Consider the following 17,985-nt stretch of genomic DNA (forward strand, 5'->3'; position numbering starts at 1 on the left):
TTTCTACTTTTTCCCCAGTCATGATCTAGAATACAGTAGGAAAATTTTCTTCAAATAAAAGATAAAGCAGAGTCCAGAGCTGACCTCTAACCTTCCCCTATCCAGTCTATAGGTATAGTCTGTAGAGGTGTTTTTGTACATATATCAATGTTTTTTCTTTTTTTTTATTAAGATGCTATTTTAGTAGGATTAATATTATAGAATTGTTCAGGAGAGAAAGAGAAGCAGAGGGAGAGGGAGAGAATGAGGGTGATTCTTGGCAGGAAAGCCAGTTGTCGGAGGCACAGCTCTTTTCTCAGGATGAGAGGTGGAAGGCTACAACTAGAGGTGGTGACTGGGAAGGCACAGATTCAGTGGAAGAACTGAGAAGATTTGGTTACTTTTTGAATATGAGTAAGTCAGAGGAAGGAGGAAGAAGAGTCACTAATCATGAGGTTTTGAAATTGAGTGACCAAAAAAGCAGTGGTACCACTAATAGAAATAGAGAAGTTGGCCAGAGGAACTATTTTTTTTTCTTTTTGCAGGGAGGGGAGGAAGGATGCTGTCAGTGTAGGGAGGGACATGTGGAACTGGTTAAATGGGCAGTGCACATAGGGCATCTTGGTAGAAATGTAGCAAATAGATAATTGATAGGCTCAGGAGAGAGGCTGAAACTGGAGACAGATTCCAGAGTCTTGGGAGTCTTCTACCCAGAGGTGATTGTTGATTCCATTAGAGAGACTTATTCTTAGACTAATTTAGACTAGTAACAAAAAATATATAAACTTCAACCCCAAATTTATTGTCTTTTTTTATAAGCCACTTCTATTATATGTATATATTTAAACCCTTACCTCCATCTTAGAATCAATACTGTGTATTGGTTCTAAGGCAGAAGAGTGGTAAAGGCGAGGTAATGGGTGTAAAGTGACTTGCCTAGGGTCATACAGCTATGAAGTGTCTGAGGCTAGATTTGAACCTGGGACCTCCCATCTCTTGTCCTGGCTCTCAATCCACTGAGTGGTATACCCACCTTCCCCCTATAATAATTTTTAAGAAGAACTTATTTCTACTTTTACATTCTTTTTTTTTTAAACCTTTACCTTCCGTCTTGGAATTAATACTGATTATTGGTTCCAAGGCAGAAGAGTGGTAAGGGCTAGGCAATGGGGGTCAAGTGACTTGTCCAGGGTCACACAGCTAGGAAGTGTCTGAATCCAGATTTGAACCCAGGACCTCCTGTCTCTAGGCCTGGCTCTCTATCCACTGAGTTACCTAGCTGCCCCCTTACATTCTTAACAATGACATGACATTTGAGTAATTACAATTCAGTTCTTAATTGCACTATTGTCAACTAGAGTTTAAATTTTGTTATACTTATGTTAGTAAATGGATTTGGCTTACTGGGTAATAGATTAGCTAATCCACTAATTATTAGAAAAACACAATTAAAATCAGCTAATTCCAGTAATCCCCAGGCAAAAGAAATTTAGGAATTTTCTTTGGCTACTCTCCTGATCTCTAAGAAGGAAATAATGTGTGTTTATAGAGGTGTGATTCACTCTTTAGATAGGATGTTTCATATAGGGATTTTTATGAATCTGTGTATAGGTTTAAATATAGGCTATAAATTGAATTATTTATTAGTTCATATATCACTACATTTGTTCTATGTTTATTATATATTATAGTTATGTATATTTCTTCTATATGTGTTATATAAAATATATTTGTTTTATTATAAACACATCTCTATATATGTATATTATATAGAAACACACACACACACACACACACACACACACACACACACACGCACAGAGCATCATGGTCTAGTGGATAGAGAACTAGCCTTTGATGGAGAAAGATCTGATTTCAAATTCCTCCTCTGAAACATGCCATCTGTGTGACTCTGGGCCAGCCTCTAGGATTCTCAAGTTGCAGAAAAGGCTCTCACTCCCCTCCATTTGTAGAGAGAGTTCCCCTACCTGGCTGTTCCTCCAACAATGAAATCATAGGTCCAGTCTTTATACACTCTGTAGATAGATGCATGTGCAGTGCCCTCGTATGTTCTTACATGTGTGTGTGTATACATGTAGTTATGTATTTGTACTTTTGACATAAAGTAGTTAAAAATTTTATGAATTTTTTCCTTGGCAAACCTATATATTTAACCTTCTGTAGAAATATATGCAAATATGGTCATCAATATTGTGTTTGCTGCTGGAATAAAACTCAAGTGGCCATTCTCTTTACTCTATGGTTTAATTAGTTAATTTATTTTAAAAATTCTTACCTTCTGTAGTCGTAGTAGTTTTTTTTTAAACCCTTATCTTCTGTCTTAAAATCAATATTAAGGGGGGCAGCTGGGTGGCTCAGTGGATTGAGAGTCAGGTCCAGAGATGGGAGGTTCTGGGTTCAAATTTGACCTCAGATATTTCCTTGCTGTGTGACCCTGGACAAGTCACTTAACCCCCATTGCCTTGCCCTTACTACTCTTCTGCCTTAGAACCAATATACAGTATTGATTCTAAAATAGAAGGTGAGGGTTTAAAAAAAAAAATCAATACTAAGGTATCGGTCCCCAGGCAGAAAAGTGGTTTGGGCTGGGCAATTGGGATTAAGTGACAGCTAGGAAGTGTCTGAGATCAGATTTGAACCCAGGTCTTCCTTCCTTTAGTTCTGGAGCTTTGGTCTGCTATGTTACAAGCTGCCTAGTCACTCTTTGGTTTTAATTTCACCTTCTAATGATATCCATGTTTTTACATATATATGAGCTCTTCCAAGGAGGAAGTATTATCTGTCTCCTCATTCTAATGCAATTTCTGCTACAGTATTTAATATTACACAACTAATGGTAATAAAATTATGCAGTGTGGGTTTTCTTTGCAATCTACCACCAGAGGAAAAGGCAGAGTCTTAGGCAAATCTTGTGGCTTGTTGGTGTGTAGTTATTTTTGGCCAGGTATCCATGAACTAACTAGCTTTGATTGGAGCCAAGCCAAGAAAACTTGCTTTTTACCATTTTTTAAGCAGCCCCTTTTCACTTTGTTTTAGATTTGGGTGGATACCACCCCAATGTAAGACTTTTTTCATGGCAAATAAATTTGATGTTGTTACATAGTAGCCTTTTGTTTTTTGATATAGTCAGTTTATATAATGTGATATTTGGCAGTATATTACATTCATGTTTAGTTTATAGCATATTATTGCCGTATTTAATATAGAATTCTCATTAAATATTATGTATAAATGTCACCGATCATTTGAGAAGAATTGCAGAATTTCATGAAATTACGGTCGAGAGTGTAAATGTGTTGTTGCAGACATAATTTTTTATCGTACTAGATCTGATGGCTGCTCCATTTATTACTGGAAAATAAATTCTTTGGTCTGCTGAAACACTTTTGGCCAAAGTCCAGGTTTTGGTAACCTTGAAGGAAAGTTTATTCCAGGCCAAGCCTATGGACCTAGGATCTTTTTACATAGGTCTCAGGTTGGTTCAAAGGCAATAGGCTTGTGATAAGTTTTCCCTGATTCAGTCCACTTTGTCAAAGAGAATCCCAACATAATCTAAATCGTATTATCAGATGTTTTGGTCTCTTTCCCCACTTTCTTATGTGCTTGCTTAATTTGGATTTTCCTTGTTAGTCTTTTGTTTTCAACTTTACACACAGATCATTGGCTGTAGGGATTTAGAAGTTATTACTTTTTGGAGAAACGGTCTTCAAGATCAATTTATGAAAGAGAAATTCAATACGAGATGTAAAAAAAAAAGGATGTTATTTTTTAGAATTTCTTCTGTTAGATACCAACTAACATTTTAAGCACTACAAAACAATGGAAATGGTCACTTGTTGCTTTTTTGCAATGGTTGGTATTCAGCTAAGCTCTTTGTGGCTAGACCATTTAATGATTTTTTAAAAAAAGTAGCCTCATTTCCAGCCTTCTTTGGCCATTTATCTTTCCTTCTGCATCTTAGGTAGAAATTGCTTTCTGCAGTAGTTATTGTAGGCAATATATGTGTATGCTATTTACTTTTCATTTGTCCTTAACTCATCAAAATTCTCTTGGAAATTAATATGCACAAAGCAAGACATTTCATTGGCTGTTCCAGGAGCAGTTTATGCCAGAAGTGGGCTCAGAAAGTCAATGTAGTAGCTGGTGCTGGTCTAAATAAGAGAGCTGCTTTACGATTGATTCTCAGCTTGTTGGTCCTTACTACTTCTTACGTACACTACAATTTTACACTAACAACTCTTCTTTTAAAGTAAAACCTCAGGTTTTTTTTTTTATTATCATGTTTTAGACAGCTGCTGATTTGATAAATATTCAATAAGATGTTCTACTGTCAGAGAAATTTGGTTGGAGAAGCTGTGAAAATGTCCCAAGTGTCTTTTTGCCACGTGAGACCAGTGGAATTTGAAGTTCCAAATCATTTAGTGAATTCCTAGGTTATGTTACATGAAAAAAAAACTCATTTTATCTGGGCCACCAAACTTGGGGATGTCCAGAAAATATTTCACTTGGTCCCAAATCACCAAGGCAGAGGGAAGGCAAAAGCAGCTTCTGGGATATTCTTAGAGTAATTCTTAGTACTTGTTTTTCTTTACAAGTTGTTTTTTTTTTTTAAAAGCTGCAGCCTTCCCTGGAATTTTCCTTTGGTGCTTGTATATAGCTTGATCTTCTTTCTGCTATAGCAGAGGATCATGCAACCACTCATGAGATACTAATGCTCTGCTTCTAGTGGAGTTCATGGCTTGTTTTGGTGTTATAACCACTCACTTCTTTGATTCATGGTGGATCAGAGCAGTTCATTATTTGAATTCCATTATGGAATTTAGTTCTCGTCTGACTACTCTCCTTTTTTTTCCCCTCCTATTTGAAATATTTTCCTTTGAGAAGTTTCCAGGCATTTGAGGTTGGCTTGAGGGAGCATTCGATTTTCCTCTTACTTGCTTGTGGGCAGGTGGAGGAGTAGGAGGAGATGTGTGGTGGGGCCTAGGGAAGGAGAAGAGAGAGATCTTTTCAAGGGATGTCTATCTATTTCTGTGAGTTATTTAATTATATGATGGAGACATATTTGGTAATATGTCAAACCAATTTTCCCCATTTATTACAGTTTTTCATCACTTTAAGTCAAAACTTAATCAGAAGCTCTTATTATTTTGAAATAAAAGCACTTTGAGCTCTTTGGGAAAACTGCTAAAATTGCATATATCTTTTTTAAATGCAAATATTATGTCTTGTTTATATTTACAGATTATTTTGATTTTTATGGACTGAAAATTGCCAAATTATTATAGGGATCTTTATATATATAGAGATAACATTTAAATCCATTCATTGTTCAATCAGGAGATTACAATTTCATCTTCTCCATAAAGTAAGTTCTAAGTAGGGTGGAGTAATCTAAATTTCACAAGACCGTAAAATTTTTTTTGAATAATCTTTTAAGAACTTGATAAGGGGGCAGCTGGGTAGCTCAGTGGATTGAGAGCCAGGTCTAGAGATGGGAGGTCCTAGGATCAAATCTGGCCTCAGACACTTCCCAGCTGTGTGACCCTGGGCAAGTCACTTGACCCCCATTGCCTAGCCCTTACCACTCTTCTGCCTTGGAGCCAATACACAGTATTGACTCCAAGACAGAAGGTAAGGGTTTAAAAAAAAAAGAACTTGGTAAATAAGGACTTTGATAAAGAGTATTTGGCTCTTTAAACAAATAACTTTTTATATCTTTAGGCCAAAGTACATTAGACTTCCGAGTTATTTTTTTCTAATGTTTATTTCTATTATTCAACAGCCGAATATATTATAAGAAATTGCCTTGAGGATATACATTTACATGAATATACACACATACATATACAAATACTTAGGCGATAAATTATGATGTATAAGTAACATAAGTAAGTCCCAAAAGATTTTTTACTTTTCTGTTCAGTCACACATACACAGATTAATATAAATTATTTCCAAAAGGCTTTTAGCCTTTTTAAAATGGATCAGGTTAAACAATAGCTTCGTATTGACTCATAAAGTATGGATGAGGGTTATTTTAATCTCTTTCAAAAATTACTTGAATTCAGAGTCATTTTTATAGTTTCTGTGTTAATTAGAGAATATAGCTTCTAGGTGAGTCTTTTACTAGGACATAGAGATGCCATTTCAAGGAAAGTAAGGAGAAAATAAGGAATGAGCAAAGAAGGGAAATCTATATCTAGGGTATTTTAATATATAAAAGCTTTTTAAAATCAATATTGGCCTTTTGGCTTTTATTAGGGTGTATAAATTTTTTTTCATTATGAAGATTAAAATAACCACAGCCTCCCTTTTTTCCTTTAACTTTATTTTCTCAATTTTTCCCACTGACATTCATTTTAAAGAAAACCTTTTGAAAACCATGTTTTACTACAAAATTAAATAAAGTTGAATCTCCCTCACCCCAATTTTTATCAACTTGTAAAACAGATTTCCGTGAGACTGCTCTGATTTATAAGAGCTCACTATACAAATACCAAAGCCTTTTTGAAAGATGAATTCATTCTACTTCTGTCCTGAAAATCTACATTTCTGTGGATTAAAAACTATGCAATATTTTTCTAAGAGGGTCATTTTAAGTTTGTGTAATCAGTGAGGATGGTGGACGCAAATGATTGGAATAAGAAACAACACTGAGACCCTGATCTTAACTCCTGAATCTGGCTTTTCCTTTATAAAGTAAAAACCTTTTAATTTCCCTTTTTAATTTTTTTTCATGCTAAAGATTAGCAGTGTCAACCAAAATCTCTTTCTACTGCAATTCAGAATTTTATTTCCCTTGACCTAAGTAGCTTTTTTTGGAAAAAGATTATACTATAATTTAACACATATCTTTAAAATCATCATGATTCTTGAAGGAATCCAACCCTAAAAGATCTTTTGCTTACATTGAATACACATGACAGCTGCATTGTGACCCAGGAAGGCAACCAGTGAAGTTGAACTTATGAATGGATGCTAAAAATAATGAAGGACTTATAAATATATATATATATATAACAATAAACAACATATTGTTGTTTCATTTCCCTTCACCCCAACCCCACAGTCTGCAATGTCCCATAATTAAAAGGTTGAGGAGTTGATGATTATCTTCTCTCCCTTATATTAGTAGCTTTTTAGTAATTTCTTTTCTACTCATAGTTGGCGTATTAAAATTTAATTCTTCCGATATGGGCAGTTTGGGAGAAGTAGAGCATAACCGTTCATTGGAAGTTGCTTTTAAGTATAAGTTTGAGATTACCTTGAACACTGACCCTTTTCTGAGGACAACCCAGAGGTGGGACCATTGACATTTAGGTAATGCCAAGATATCTGTGCAGTTTGGGTCTATCAATCATCGTCTGGATCTTTAGGCACTATGACACCAAGCACTCAAACTTCCACGATGGCTTTTTCACTGAATTTACAGTACTTTTGATATTGTTTAGATACAGTCTTTGATCATGTTCTTGACAACAACCCAGAATCTTTGGCAATTGAAAATGTGGCTTTTCCATATCCTTATCTGTTAAATACTGTGTTTGTTGTAGATTTGATTTTATGTAGGAAATTATGCCAAGAAATAGACCCACTAGTCAATATGAAAGTGAATTTTTTCTCTCTGGCAGTTTTTTGAGGAGTCCCACCCTCTTAACACCTAAGGAATAGTAAATATGTATTTCTGGCATACAATACATGGCTAAGTCAGATTAGGAGGTAATTTGGCCCAATGTGTCCCTCTTAGATTCTTATTTTATTGAAAAGACTCGGTCTTTTCCCCTTTGGGAAGACTCCTTCTGAAGGGAAACTCCACCCCTACCCTACCCACTGAAGCCAGAAGTCCGAGACCCAAACCAAATTGCCTGAAAATTTTTTCTTCATCTGAATCATCAAGTAAAATAGATGGTTTTTGTTGCTGGCATGTACTCTGTCCAAACTCATTTAACTTTTCTACTAGGCTGGCAGGTACAAAGTCTCAGGTTGGTTGGTGTTTGTAGTAATTGGCATTGACTCTAAATTTAGGTCATTCCTTTCACTTTGCCTTTGGCTTAACGAGGATTTTTGTCCTATGTGTGTGTGTGTGTGTGTGTGTGTGTATTTGTGTTTTTTTTTAATGGGAAAACTCATTAAAATTCAAGTGTAGTTTTTTGTTTTGGCAAATGTCAAAAGTCAGTGATTAGCTACACAGATGACCCTGGATAACTTTTTTAAGTGGCCTATTAATGGCCACAACTTAGTTCTGAAATGTTATTATGAGCCATCAAATTTATCTTTTCTTTTTTCACTTTTCATAAGCCACATGCTAAGGGGAAAATCTACATCCAAAACCAAGGTAAGGATTTTTAAATATTACAAAGGTATTTTTTTCTTTGCTTTTACATTACGTAGTGATGCTTGCTTTATTTATTCATCTGCCTAAAATTTTTATATATCAATTTATTCATTTATCTATTTACCAATTTATTCATTCCTTACTGATTGATTCCTAACTTATTGATTGAAGTTTTTCCTTAAGTGTAGTTTTAGGACTGAATTAATCAAGAGGAAATGCCTTAATGACTCAGTCTCTTACTGATCTGAACTTGTTCCCTCTTTGTTCCTTTTTCCTACTGGAGTCAAATTTCATTAGTATTTATTATTATTATTTTTTTTTTACTAAAACCTTCACCATCTGTCTTGGAGTCAATACTGTGTATTGGTTCCAAGGCAGAAGAGAGGTAACAGCTGGACAATGGGGGTTAAGTGATTTGCCAAGGGTCACACAGCTGGGAAATGTCTGAGGCTGCATTTGAACCTAGGACCTCCTGTCTCTAGGCTTGGTTCTCAATCCATTAAGCTACCCAGCTGTCCTCAGTATTTTTTTTTAAACTCTTACCTTCCAACTTAGAATCAATACTGTGTATTGGTTCTGAGACAGAAGAGTGGGAAGGTCTATAGGCAATAGGGGTTAAGTGACTTGCCCAGGATCACACACCAGATATAAACTTAGGACCTTCTGACTCTAGGCTTGACTCTCAATCCACTGAGTCACCCAGTCACCCTCCAGATGTATTTTTATTGGAGAACCCATTATTTGAAAAATAACTGAAAATATATTATTTCAGAACCTCTATAATACTAAGCAGACTAGAATCAGGCCAGTAATTTAGACTATAATCCCAACACTGGAAAAACAAACAATTTTGAAAGACTTAAGAAGTCTGATCAGCACAATTATGAAGAGGAATGTTGCTGTCCTCTTAAACTTAGAGGTGAGAAACTCTACAAACAGATGGAGACACATTTTTTAATGGAAATTTTCGCTTGAATGTGGTAACTTTTTTTACAGGTGGTTTCTTTTTCTTTTTCTTTTTTTTCCTCTACCAGGAAGAGGAGAAAAAATGCCTAATAATTGAAAAAGCATTTAAATAACAAATAGACTTCATTATATAAGTAACAGATCGGATTAAAAGAAAGTCATTCCAAAGTCATGGTCTCAAGGGCCACTTAAGTTTATCCAGTGCAATGGACCCAGAGTGGATCTTTTGATCTTATCAGGTACAGTTTTGTAGCAAAAGAAAGCCAGATGAACGTTCAGTGTAGACTGATTTAATCTCAAACTAAAAAAATACTTACAAATAAAATGTGGGCATGAAAGAAAAGAGTCCTTGTCTGGGAGAGGAATATCTCATTTTTTGGAATATTGACTCTGCTACTAAGTAGCTATGTAATTTTGGGCAAATCAATTCCCTTATGCTGAGCCCCATTTTGTTGCTTTCTAAACTGATGGGGTTGGGTGTGATGACTTTTTTAGGGATTCTTCCTTCCATTTCCAGGTTTCTCTAGACTGCTGTGATTCAGAGTTCCTCTTTTTCTGTTCTCTCAGGGCATAAAATCTAGTCTCGATTGTAACTCTTAGATTCCTTTACAACTTCAAGGTCTCAAAATTCAATGAAATTTCAGACCGGACAAGCCAAGGTTGGGTACAAGGTGATTTTTATTTTTTTGGTCCATATCTAGTCATGAAACATGACTGAAGATATGAAACAGGGTCTCTATCTGTGTTGGTGTGAGCTGTTCTCATCAATGAAATCATCAGTGTTTGAAATATTGAAGTAAATATGGCATTTTCTTCACAAACTGGTATTTTATGGGGTTTTCAAATGTAACAGGTTGAGATGTTTTGTGAATAATGTAATTCAGCACTGGGCCTGGAATTTTGGACTTACATGTTCTGAGTGATTAGAGTAGCGGTGCCTGTCATTTGAATGACTTTTTAATGCTCTCCCCTGAGAATACAAATCCAAAATTGTGTTTTTTTTTTCTCTTTACAACTCTACAAGGCAGGTAAAATATTTTAAATCCCATTTGACAGAGAAGGAAACTGAGGCACAGAGCAGTTATCAGACTTTCCCAAAGCTATAAATCTAGTAAACTATGAAACAAGAAAACCAAGATTTCTGAAAGATCTACCCCTCTTTTATCATATCACTTGCAAACTTCTAAATAGGCATTGAACATTTTGAATTAAAAGAAAAACTGACAAACACATTACAAGTGGCATTTTGGGATATGGGACATTATTAGAAGATCACTTCAAATTTATTTGGTACTTTGTTTCCATAAATTTCTGAGATATAGAAGATATCCTATATGTCAATTATTTTTAGCTTATAAACTTTTAGCAACTTGTAAGTTCCCCCATTTCTATGGCTAAATATTAAATGAGACTTTTAAAGTTCACTGGATATAATTGAACTTATCGATTTAAGTGGGAGTTTATAATTTAGACTAAGAATTGTCACATGTTGCCACTTATAATTAATCTTGTAATACTTTTAAGTAATTTATTGTGTACAGTAATCCAATAGTTTGTCTTTTCTGTGGATCTGTGTATATTAGAGACTTGGCTCAATAAGGTCCAATAAGGGGAATTCATAATCAGGGATCTAGAAGATCACCAGCTTCAGATGTGGTTGCAAGGATTAATGAGAATTCGGTGAAGTGTTTCGATGCCCTAGGTGTCATATAAGAACCATTCTCATTACTTCAAATTCATAACAAGATAAGTTTCATTATATGTTGATAACCTGATTCAAGTGAAATGTCTTTTTTTCCCTCCTTTGGACTTAGGAATTTCAACAATGCCAAATATCACCTTTAACTGGAACACATTTCTACAAAGTGCAGGTAATGTATTAACTTTTTTGGTAGGATTTAGATCAGAATCCCTTTGGGTAAATCAGTGTTTCTTCTCTGTAAGCTCTTGTCAAGGTTTGTGATAAAGAAACCCGATTCTTGTAGGGATGAGAGAAATTACGAGATTATTATTTAAGGGACAGAATCCCCACCCCAGGCATGGAGCTGGGGGGATCTGGGTTAAAGCCAGATAGGAAACTGATCGAGTCTTTTTTTTTTTAACTTTCTTAAAGCCTTATCTTCTGTCTTAGAATTGATAGTGAGCATCATTTCCATGGCAGAAGGGAGGCAGTGGGGGGGTGGGGGAGTTAAGTGACTTGTCCAGGGCCACACAGCTTGGAAGTATCTGAGGCCAGTACCTCCTGTCTCCAGACCTGGCTCCCAATCCACTGATTCACCTAGCTGCCCCTGTTTACATTATTCTTTAAAAGAAGACCTCTTAAGTAAGTAGGTTTCTTCTTCTTCTTTTTTTTAATAGCCAATAATCCTCAGTGACATTTTATTTGGATGTGTCTCACAGTTCTACTAGAGATGCAAAATTCACATTGTTGGGTAACAGTTTATAGTAGTAAACTTGACTTTGAACATATAATTTTAATTATAAAACTCTACCCATATACTAACCCCCTAATTTTCCTCTCTAGAGATCACAGATTAGGACTAGCACCAGCTGGGCAAAGCTCAAGGTCTAATGAGGGTGACAGTTAAAATGTAAATTCTGTTCCTGGGCCCTCAGCCATTTAAAATGCCCTCATTTAACACCTTAACATTGTTTACAGGAAATCGTCATCATATGCTATGTGCAAATGTCACGTTTCACCCCTAAGAAAACTCCTGCAGCATTTGTGGACAGAGCTGGAGTTAGAGGTCCTGGTTTCAGATCCCAGCTCCTGCTACTTCCCAACTCCTGGCTTCTTGTTTTCTCATTTATAAAATGAAAGGGTTGGACTAGATTGGCCTGTGGTCCTTTTTACTTCTATATCTATGATTCTCTGAGCCTGTGATTAGAAATAATTTTCATTTTCCATCTATCTGTCAGGGTTACATTAGCTTCTGCTCACAGCATTACAGAATATCAACATTATTTAGTTTCTTTATAGTGTGAGGAAATGTGTGATTGATCAAGTGATCATCTTGAATTAATTTAATTTAATTAAAAGTGCCCATTTTAAATTGATCAGCGTGATGATATTTCATCTTGGAACACAATAGCAGCACCCTTGGAAGTTAGCTATTCCCCAAAGTAGAATAATTCATCATCAATTCTGCCTGTGGATTGTCGCAAAGTATCACTATGCAGTAATTAAAGAAATAGTCTCAGTATTAAAAAGACTTGTTAGAAACTAATTTCTCTGTGATATGTTGGATAAAACTTGATACCTGCTTTTCCCCCTTCTCCACCCTCCCCCCCCAACCCATACCTTCTGTGTTAGTATTAATTTTAAAAAAGAAAAGCAACTAGGGCTAGACAGTTGGGGTTAAGTGACTTGCCCAGGGTCATACAGCTAAGATGTGTCTGAGAACAGAACCCAGGTCCTTTGGACCCTAGACCTAGCTGTCTATTCACTGTGATGACTAGCTGTCCCAAAATTTGATTTTAAAAATAGGTAAAAGAGAAATTTCAGTTCTAAAACATCTAGGTAAGAGGAACTTATCTAAATTACTCTCATATTTGAGCCTGCCTGGTAATAGTTTGAAATTGAATGTAAGGATTTTCTGGCTAGTGGTTTTTATAACCAAATGACTTCTCATTTTTCTTGTCAGTCACTGATGTGTTTCAGACTCTGGAGAAGATGACCTGGATGTCTCTTCCATGTTTTCCAATATTCCTGAGCTCATGGAATGTTGAGCTTTCCACATACTTTAGGAAAGTCATTTTCAGTTGATACTTTTTTTTTAAACCCTTACCTTCCATCTTGGAATTAATACTGTGTATTGGTTCCAAGGCAGAAGAGTAGTAGGGGGTAGGCAATGGGGGTCAAGGGACTTGCCCAGGGTCACATAGCTAAAAAGTGACTGAGGTCAGATTTGAACCCAGGACCTCCCATCTGTAGTCTTGGCTCTCAATCCACTGATCCATCCAGCTACCCCCTCAGTTGATACTTTTTAAAGGGAGGATATAGTTAAAAATTTAAAATGAACAATTCTTTTTTTAAATTTAGAATATTTTTCCATGTTTCCATGATTCATGATTCCTCCCCACCTTCCTCTCCACTCTTGGAGTTAACAAGCAGTTACACTGGATTATATTTGTATCATTATTCAAAATCTATTTCCATGTTATTCATATTTGCAGCAGATCCAACCTTTAGCATAAAAACCTTAATCATATCCATATTAAACTACATGATTGATCATATCCCCTTCAAACCATGTGATCAATCATGTTTTTCTTCCCACAGTTCTTCCTCTGCATGTGGATAGCATTTTTCTCATAAATCCTTCAGAATTGTCCTGGATCATTGCATTGCTAATTGTAGAAAAGTCTATTACATACGATTGTACCACAGTGTACCAGTCTCTGTGTACAATATTCTGCTTCTGCTTCTTTTGTTCTGCATCAGTTTCTGGAGATCTTTCCAGTGCACATGGAATTCCACCACAAAATGAACAATTCTTATGACAAGAAAGTTGGCCATTTCTAGATAGGTATCTAGCCCCCAAATTCTAGGGAAATAGTAACAACAAGGAAATTAAGGAAGAAGGAGATGACAATGGTGCAATTACATGACTCGGTGGATAGAGAACCAGGACTGGAGACAAGAGGACCTGCGTTCAAATTTGACCTTAGATACTTCGTAGCTGTGTGACCAAGTCATCTAACCCTGGTTGCTCAGTCCTTACCACTCTTCTGCCTTGCAACTGGTACCAATTCTAAGACAGAAGATATGGGTTAAAAAAAAAAAGATGAGAAATACCTAGTAGAATGATACCTAGTATAATTAAAGTAGGTGGTTGGCCATGAATCATTGTTTTTATTGTATGTTCTTTAAACATCTGTCTCCAATTTTATGATATTCCCAGCTTTTAAGCTGTCTTATGTTTTCCTATTTACTTCCTTAGGAAAATTATTTTCAAAAATATTGGTCTATAAATATATTAAACAACATCCTGTATATGCCATTGATATAAGATTCAATATTTAGTTAAGGATTAAATCACTTTGCCTATGCTAAATGGATCCTACCTACCAATGCAGAACACAGTAACCACCATTAAATTAAGAACCAATAATACAGGTCAGGGGCCCTTGCTACAAATTCTCATGGGATGCTTTTACTAGCTGTGCTCATCAGAAGATCTATTTATAAACATTAAACTAATTTCATGTTCCCGAGAACATTTCCCTTTGGGAATGCTTATAAATCTTGTGTGGTATATATTTTTATTTTTTAAGTATATGAAATATATTTTCTTTTTTGCATGGTTCTATATTTTTATTTTTTATTTTTTAAAATTTGATTGTTTGTTGCATTTCAAATACACCTGATGAAAATTAATTCGGGGTGGTTCTTTGATGAGTAGAACTATTAAAAGTCTTAGAAGAACTGGTTAATCTTTTCTTTCCTAAGATTTTCCACTTTAGGGGCTCAAGTTTGCCTACTTTGACTTCCTTGGAAACTCTATTTTTTTGAATTTTTTTTTCCATAGGATCATGGATTTAGAGCTAGAAAGAGCTAGAACTTAAGAGCTCTTCTACCCCAATGCCATCTTATTTTAGAGTAATAAAGTGAGATCTAGAAGAGGGATAAGTGACTTAGCCCAAGTTACCCAGATATAAGTGACAGAGATAGGAATCAAATCCAATGTAGCTCACTCTCAACCCAAGGCACTTTCCACTGTGGCACACTTATTTTTTCCCCTTAAAAACAGGCTGTTTTTAGATGGTAAATTGTTCTTATGTGGCCTTTTTATAATTTTCCAAGGTGACACCACTTAGGATATATTCTTGAATCCAAGCAGTTCTCCATTTTAAAACTCAGTAAAAATGATGTGTTTTGCCTGGAGTACATGAAGTTTCCAGTGTCCTTGTAACAGTATGTCAAGCTATCTACAGCATCAAAAATCCAGAGAGAACACTGAGCATCGCTTCCAGGGGAAAAGTCAGCTCCAGTAAATTTCTCTTTATGAAACTAACTTCTGAGTCATTCCCTATCTATCAGGTAGCTTCATTTGGAGCAAGTTTGTATGGACCTGGTCTTAGACACTGAAAACTTGGACTTCGAGCTTTATTTTTGAAATTTTTGTGATTCAGAAATTCATTTTATACTCTTGGCTGGTGACCTTAATGTGTTGCTATTATCTTAAAGAAAATCTATTTTAAGTTTAAGAAATGGGGCAGTTAGGTAGCATAGTGGATAGAGCATCAGGCTTGGAGTCAGGAAGACTCGGGCTCAAATCTGATCTCAGACACTTCTTTACTGTGTGACCCTGGGCAAGTTACTTAACTCCCATTACCTAGTCCTTACCACTCCTCTGCCTTGGAATAGACAGAAGGTAAGAGTTTAAATATATATTGTTATGGTAATATTTATTTATCATGTGTATTATAATTATATAATTATTATATTATAAAATATTATATTAGTATATTATATTATAAATATATTATAATATATCATATTATAATATACTATATTAGAAAATATTTTATTATATATTATAAAATATTTTAAATATACAAATTTATAAAAATAAATATATAAACAAAAATATGAATGAATAAATATAAATATAAAATACAAATACATAAATATATAAATAAAAAATATATATATACGAAGGACAAAATCTACACAAAAGAGGAACTGCAAAAGGGCTGTGGTTAAGAAGCATTGAAACATTTAATTGGATTACATAATTGATAACTATTGCATCATTAACTTTCTCTCTATATAGTATTATAGCAACCCAAGTGGAAACTTGCCTCAAAGAAGGGAGAACTTTGCAATTCAAAGGGGTTTGTTGAGAGTCCGTAATAATTACACAAATTCTTATGTATCTCATGCTTTATGGTTACCCTTTGTTTTGCCCCATGTATAAGCTTCCTTCTGGTTTCTGGTCCTCTTCTCCAGAGAGTACAAATCTCGTTATTCACATTTTTTAATACCCATAACTTTTGTGTTAGAATCAACACTGTATATATTGGTTCCAAGTTAAAAGAGCAGTAAGTGCTAGGCAATGGGGATTAAGGGACTTGCCTAGGGTCACATAGCTAGGAAGTGGCATTGTTCACATTTTGAAGGTAAGGAAACTATGCTTATATGAATGACTTGCTTATATTTATACCACCAATATTGGTGATCCAGGCCTTAGACATGGACTTTTTATTCCAAATCCATTGCTAAGAAGTTGTTGAAAATAACACAAGGTTCAATATCTTTTGCCTTTCAAAAATACCTGGAATGGGGGCAGCTGGATGTCTCAGTAGATTGAGAGCCAGGACCAGAGACGGGAGATCCTGGGTTCAAATCTGGCCTCAAGCACTTCTTAGCTGTGTGACCCTGGACAAGTCACTTAATCCCCATTGCCTAGCCCTTTCCACTCTTCTGCCTTGGAACCAATACCAGTATTGGTTCCAAGGCAGAAGGTAAGGTTTTTTTTTTCTTTTTAAATACCTGGAACAATGACAGTGTTTGATGATCTCTCAGGAATCAAATGATCTAGCCTCCGTTTCCTCCAGATTGTAAGAGGATGTATTGAACTGCCAGATTTTTAATTGAGAGCTACCAGCCTAGCTTTTGAGGCTGATAAAACTCTCCAGGATCAACAGACTCTTGAAGAGAAAAATACCATTCTCTTGTAAATGATAATCCGTGAGGGAAACTTATAGGTGTATAAGTGATGAATTGGAACTTTGAGACATGAAAAAAATGCAATTAGGAAAAATATATCTTATTATAGTTTGAAATGAATTGGAGAAAAGGGATCAGATAAGTTATTCATCCCCTCAGTACAGGCTGTTTTAGTTACTTTCTAAATAAAAAGAAATGACATGAATGAGTTTTCTCAGGGCTGGATTGGATCTTAGGGACTCTAGGCTATAATTGCAAACCAAGTAAAGATTGATGCCAAAGTCAGAGAAGCTTAAGTGCTTTGGTGGCTCAATCAGGACTTTCCAACCACTATCTTGATTTTCCTGAAAATGCTGCTTATGTATCATGAGACTACCCATCTTGAATCAAAAATATTGTCTTCACGTTTGTTAAATTTAATTCAAAAGAAGGATCCCCCTTCCTATTTATATTGCCATTCTTTTGAATTAAAAAAGAAAAAAGTTAGCGTGTAGCATTTGTTTTAATTTCATCCTTTTTCATCTGTTCAGTTTCATTAGCCTTTCAAATCTCTCTTCCAATAAAGAATACACCAATTGACCCACTGCCTGGGCAGAGAGACCTGTGACGTGTCAGGTGGGCTGTGGCTTATATTGCAACTCTCAGCCAATCCCCTATGGAACGGAGGTAGTCCAGGAAGCTTTGCAATGACTTTGATGGGGTAGAGGACAAGGACACATCAATAAACACAGCTAGCCAGACTTTCCCAGGGGAGCAGCAGCCTTGGGTATTTGGACCTGATTGGGCCAACCAGTTAAGCCTGTCTTGCCACTGAGGAAGGGACATTATCTCCCCTATCCTCATATCTGAGGTCAAAGTACATGCTGCAAAAGCTCTTTCCTGTATTAAGGATAAGTGATTTCTTTGGGGCGGGGGGTTTGACTTGTATGTACCTCATTTTTTTTTAAACCCTTACCTTCTGTCTTTGAATCAATACTATATATGGGCTCCAAGGCAGAAGAATGTTAAG

General features: G+C 35.7%; 1 protein-coding gene across 2 annotated transcripts in view; it reads left to right on the forward strand.

Moving 5' to 3' along the window:
- GLT1D1 (glycosyltransferase 1 domain containing 1) overlaps nt 1-17,985 on the forward strand; it is a 126,639-nt gene that overhangs the window by 38,669 nt on the left and 69,985 nt on the right. For both annotated transcript variants that reach the window (XM_056821910.1, XM_056821911.1), the window contains exons 5-6: nt 8,299-8,335; nt 11,116-11,172. In XM_056821910.1, coding sequence (XP_056677888.1) covers nt 8,299-8,335; nt 11,116-11,172 — 94 coding nt within the window. The remainder of the gene's footprint in view (nt 1-8,298; nt 8,336-11,115; nt 11,173-17,985) is intronic.

This window comes from Monodelphis domestica, chromosome 3, assembly GCF_027887165.1.
Source record: "Monodelphis domestica isolate mMonDom1 chromosome 3, mMonDom1.pri, whole genome shotgun sequence".
NCBI lineage: Eukaryota > Metazoa > Chordata > Mammalia > Didelphimorphia > Didelphidae > Monodelphis > Monodelphis domestica.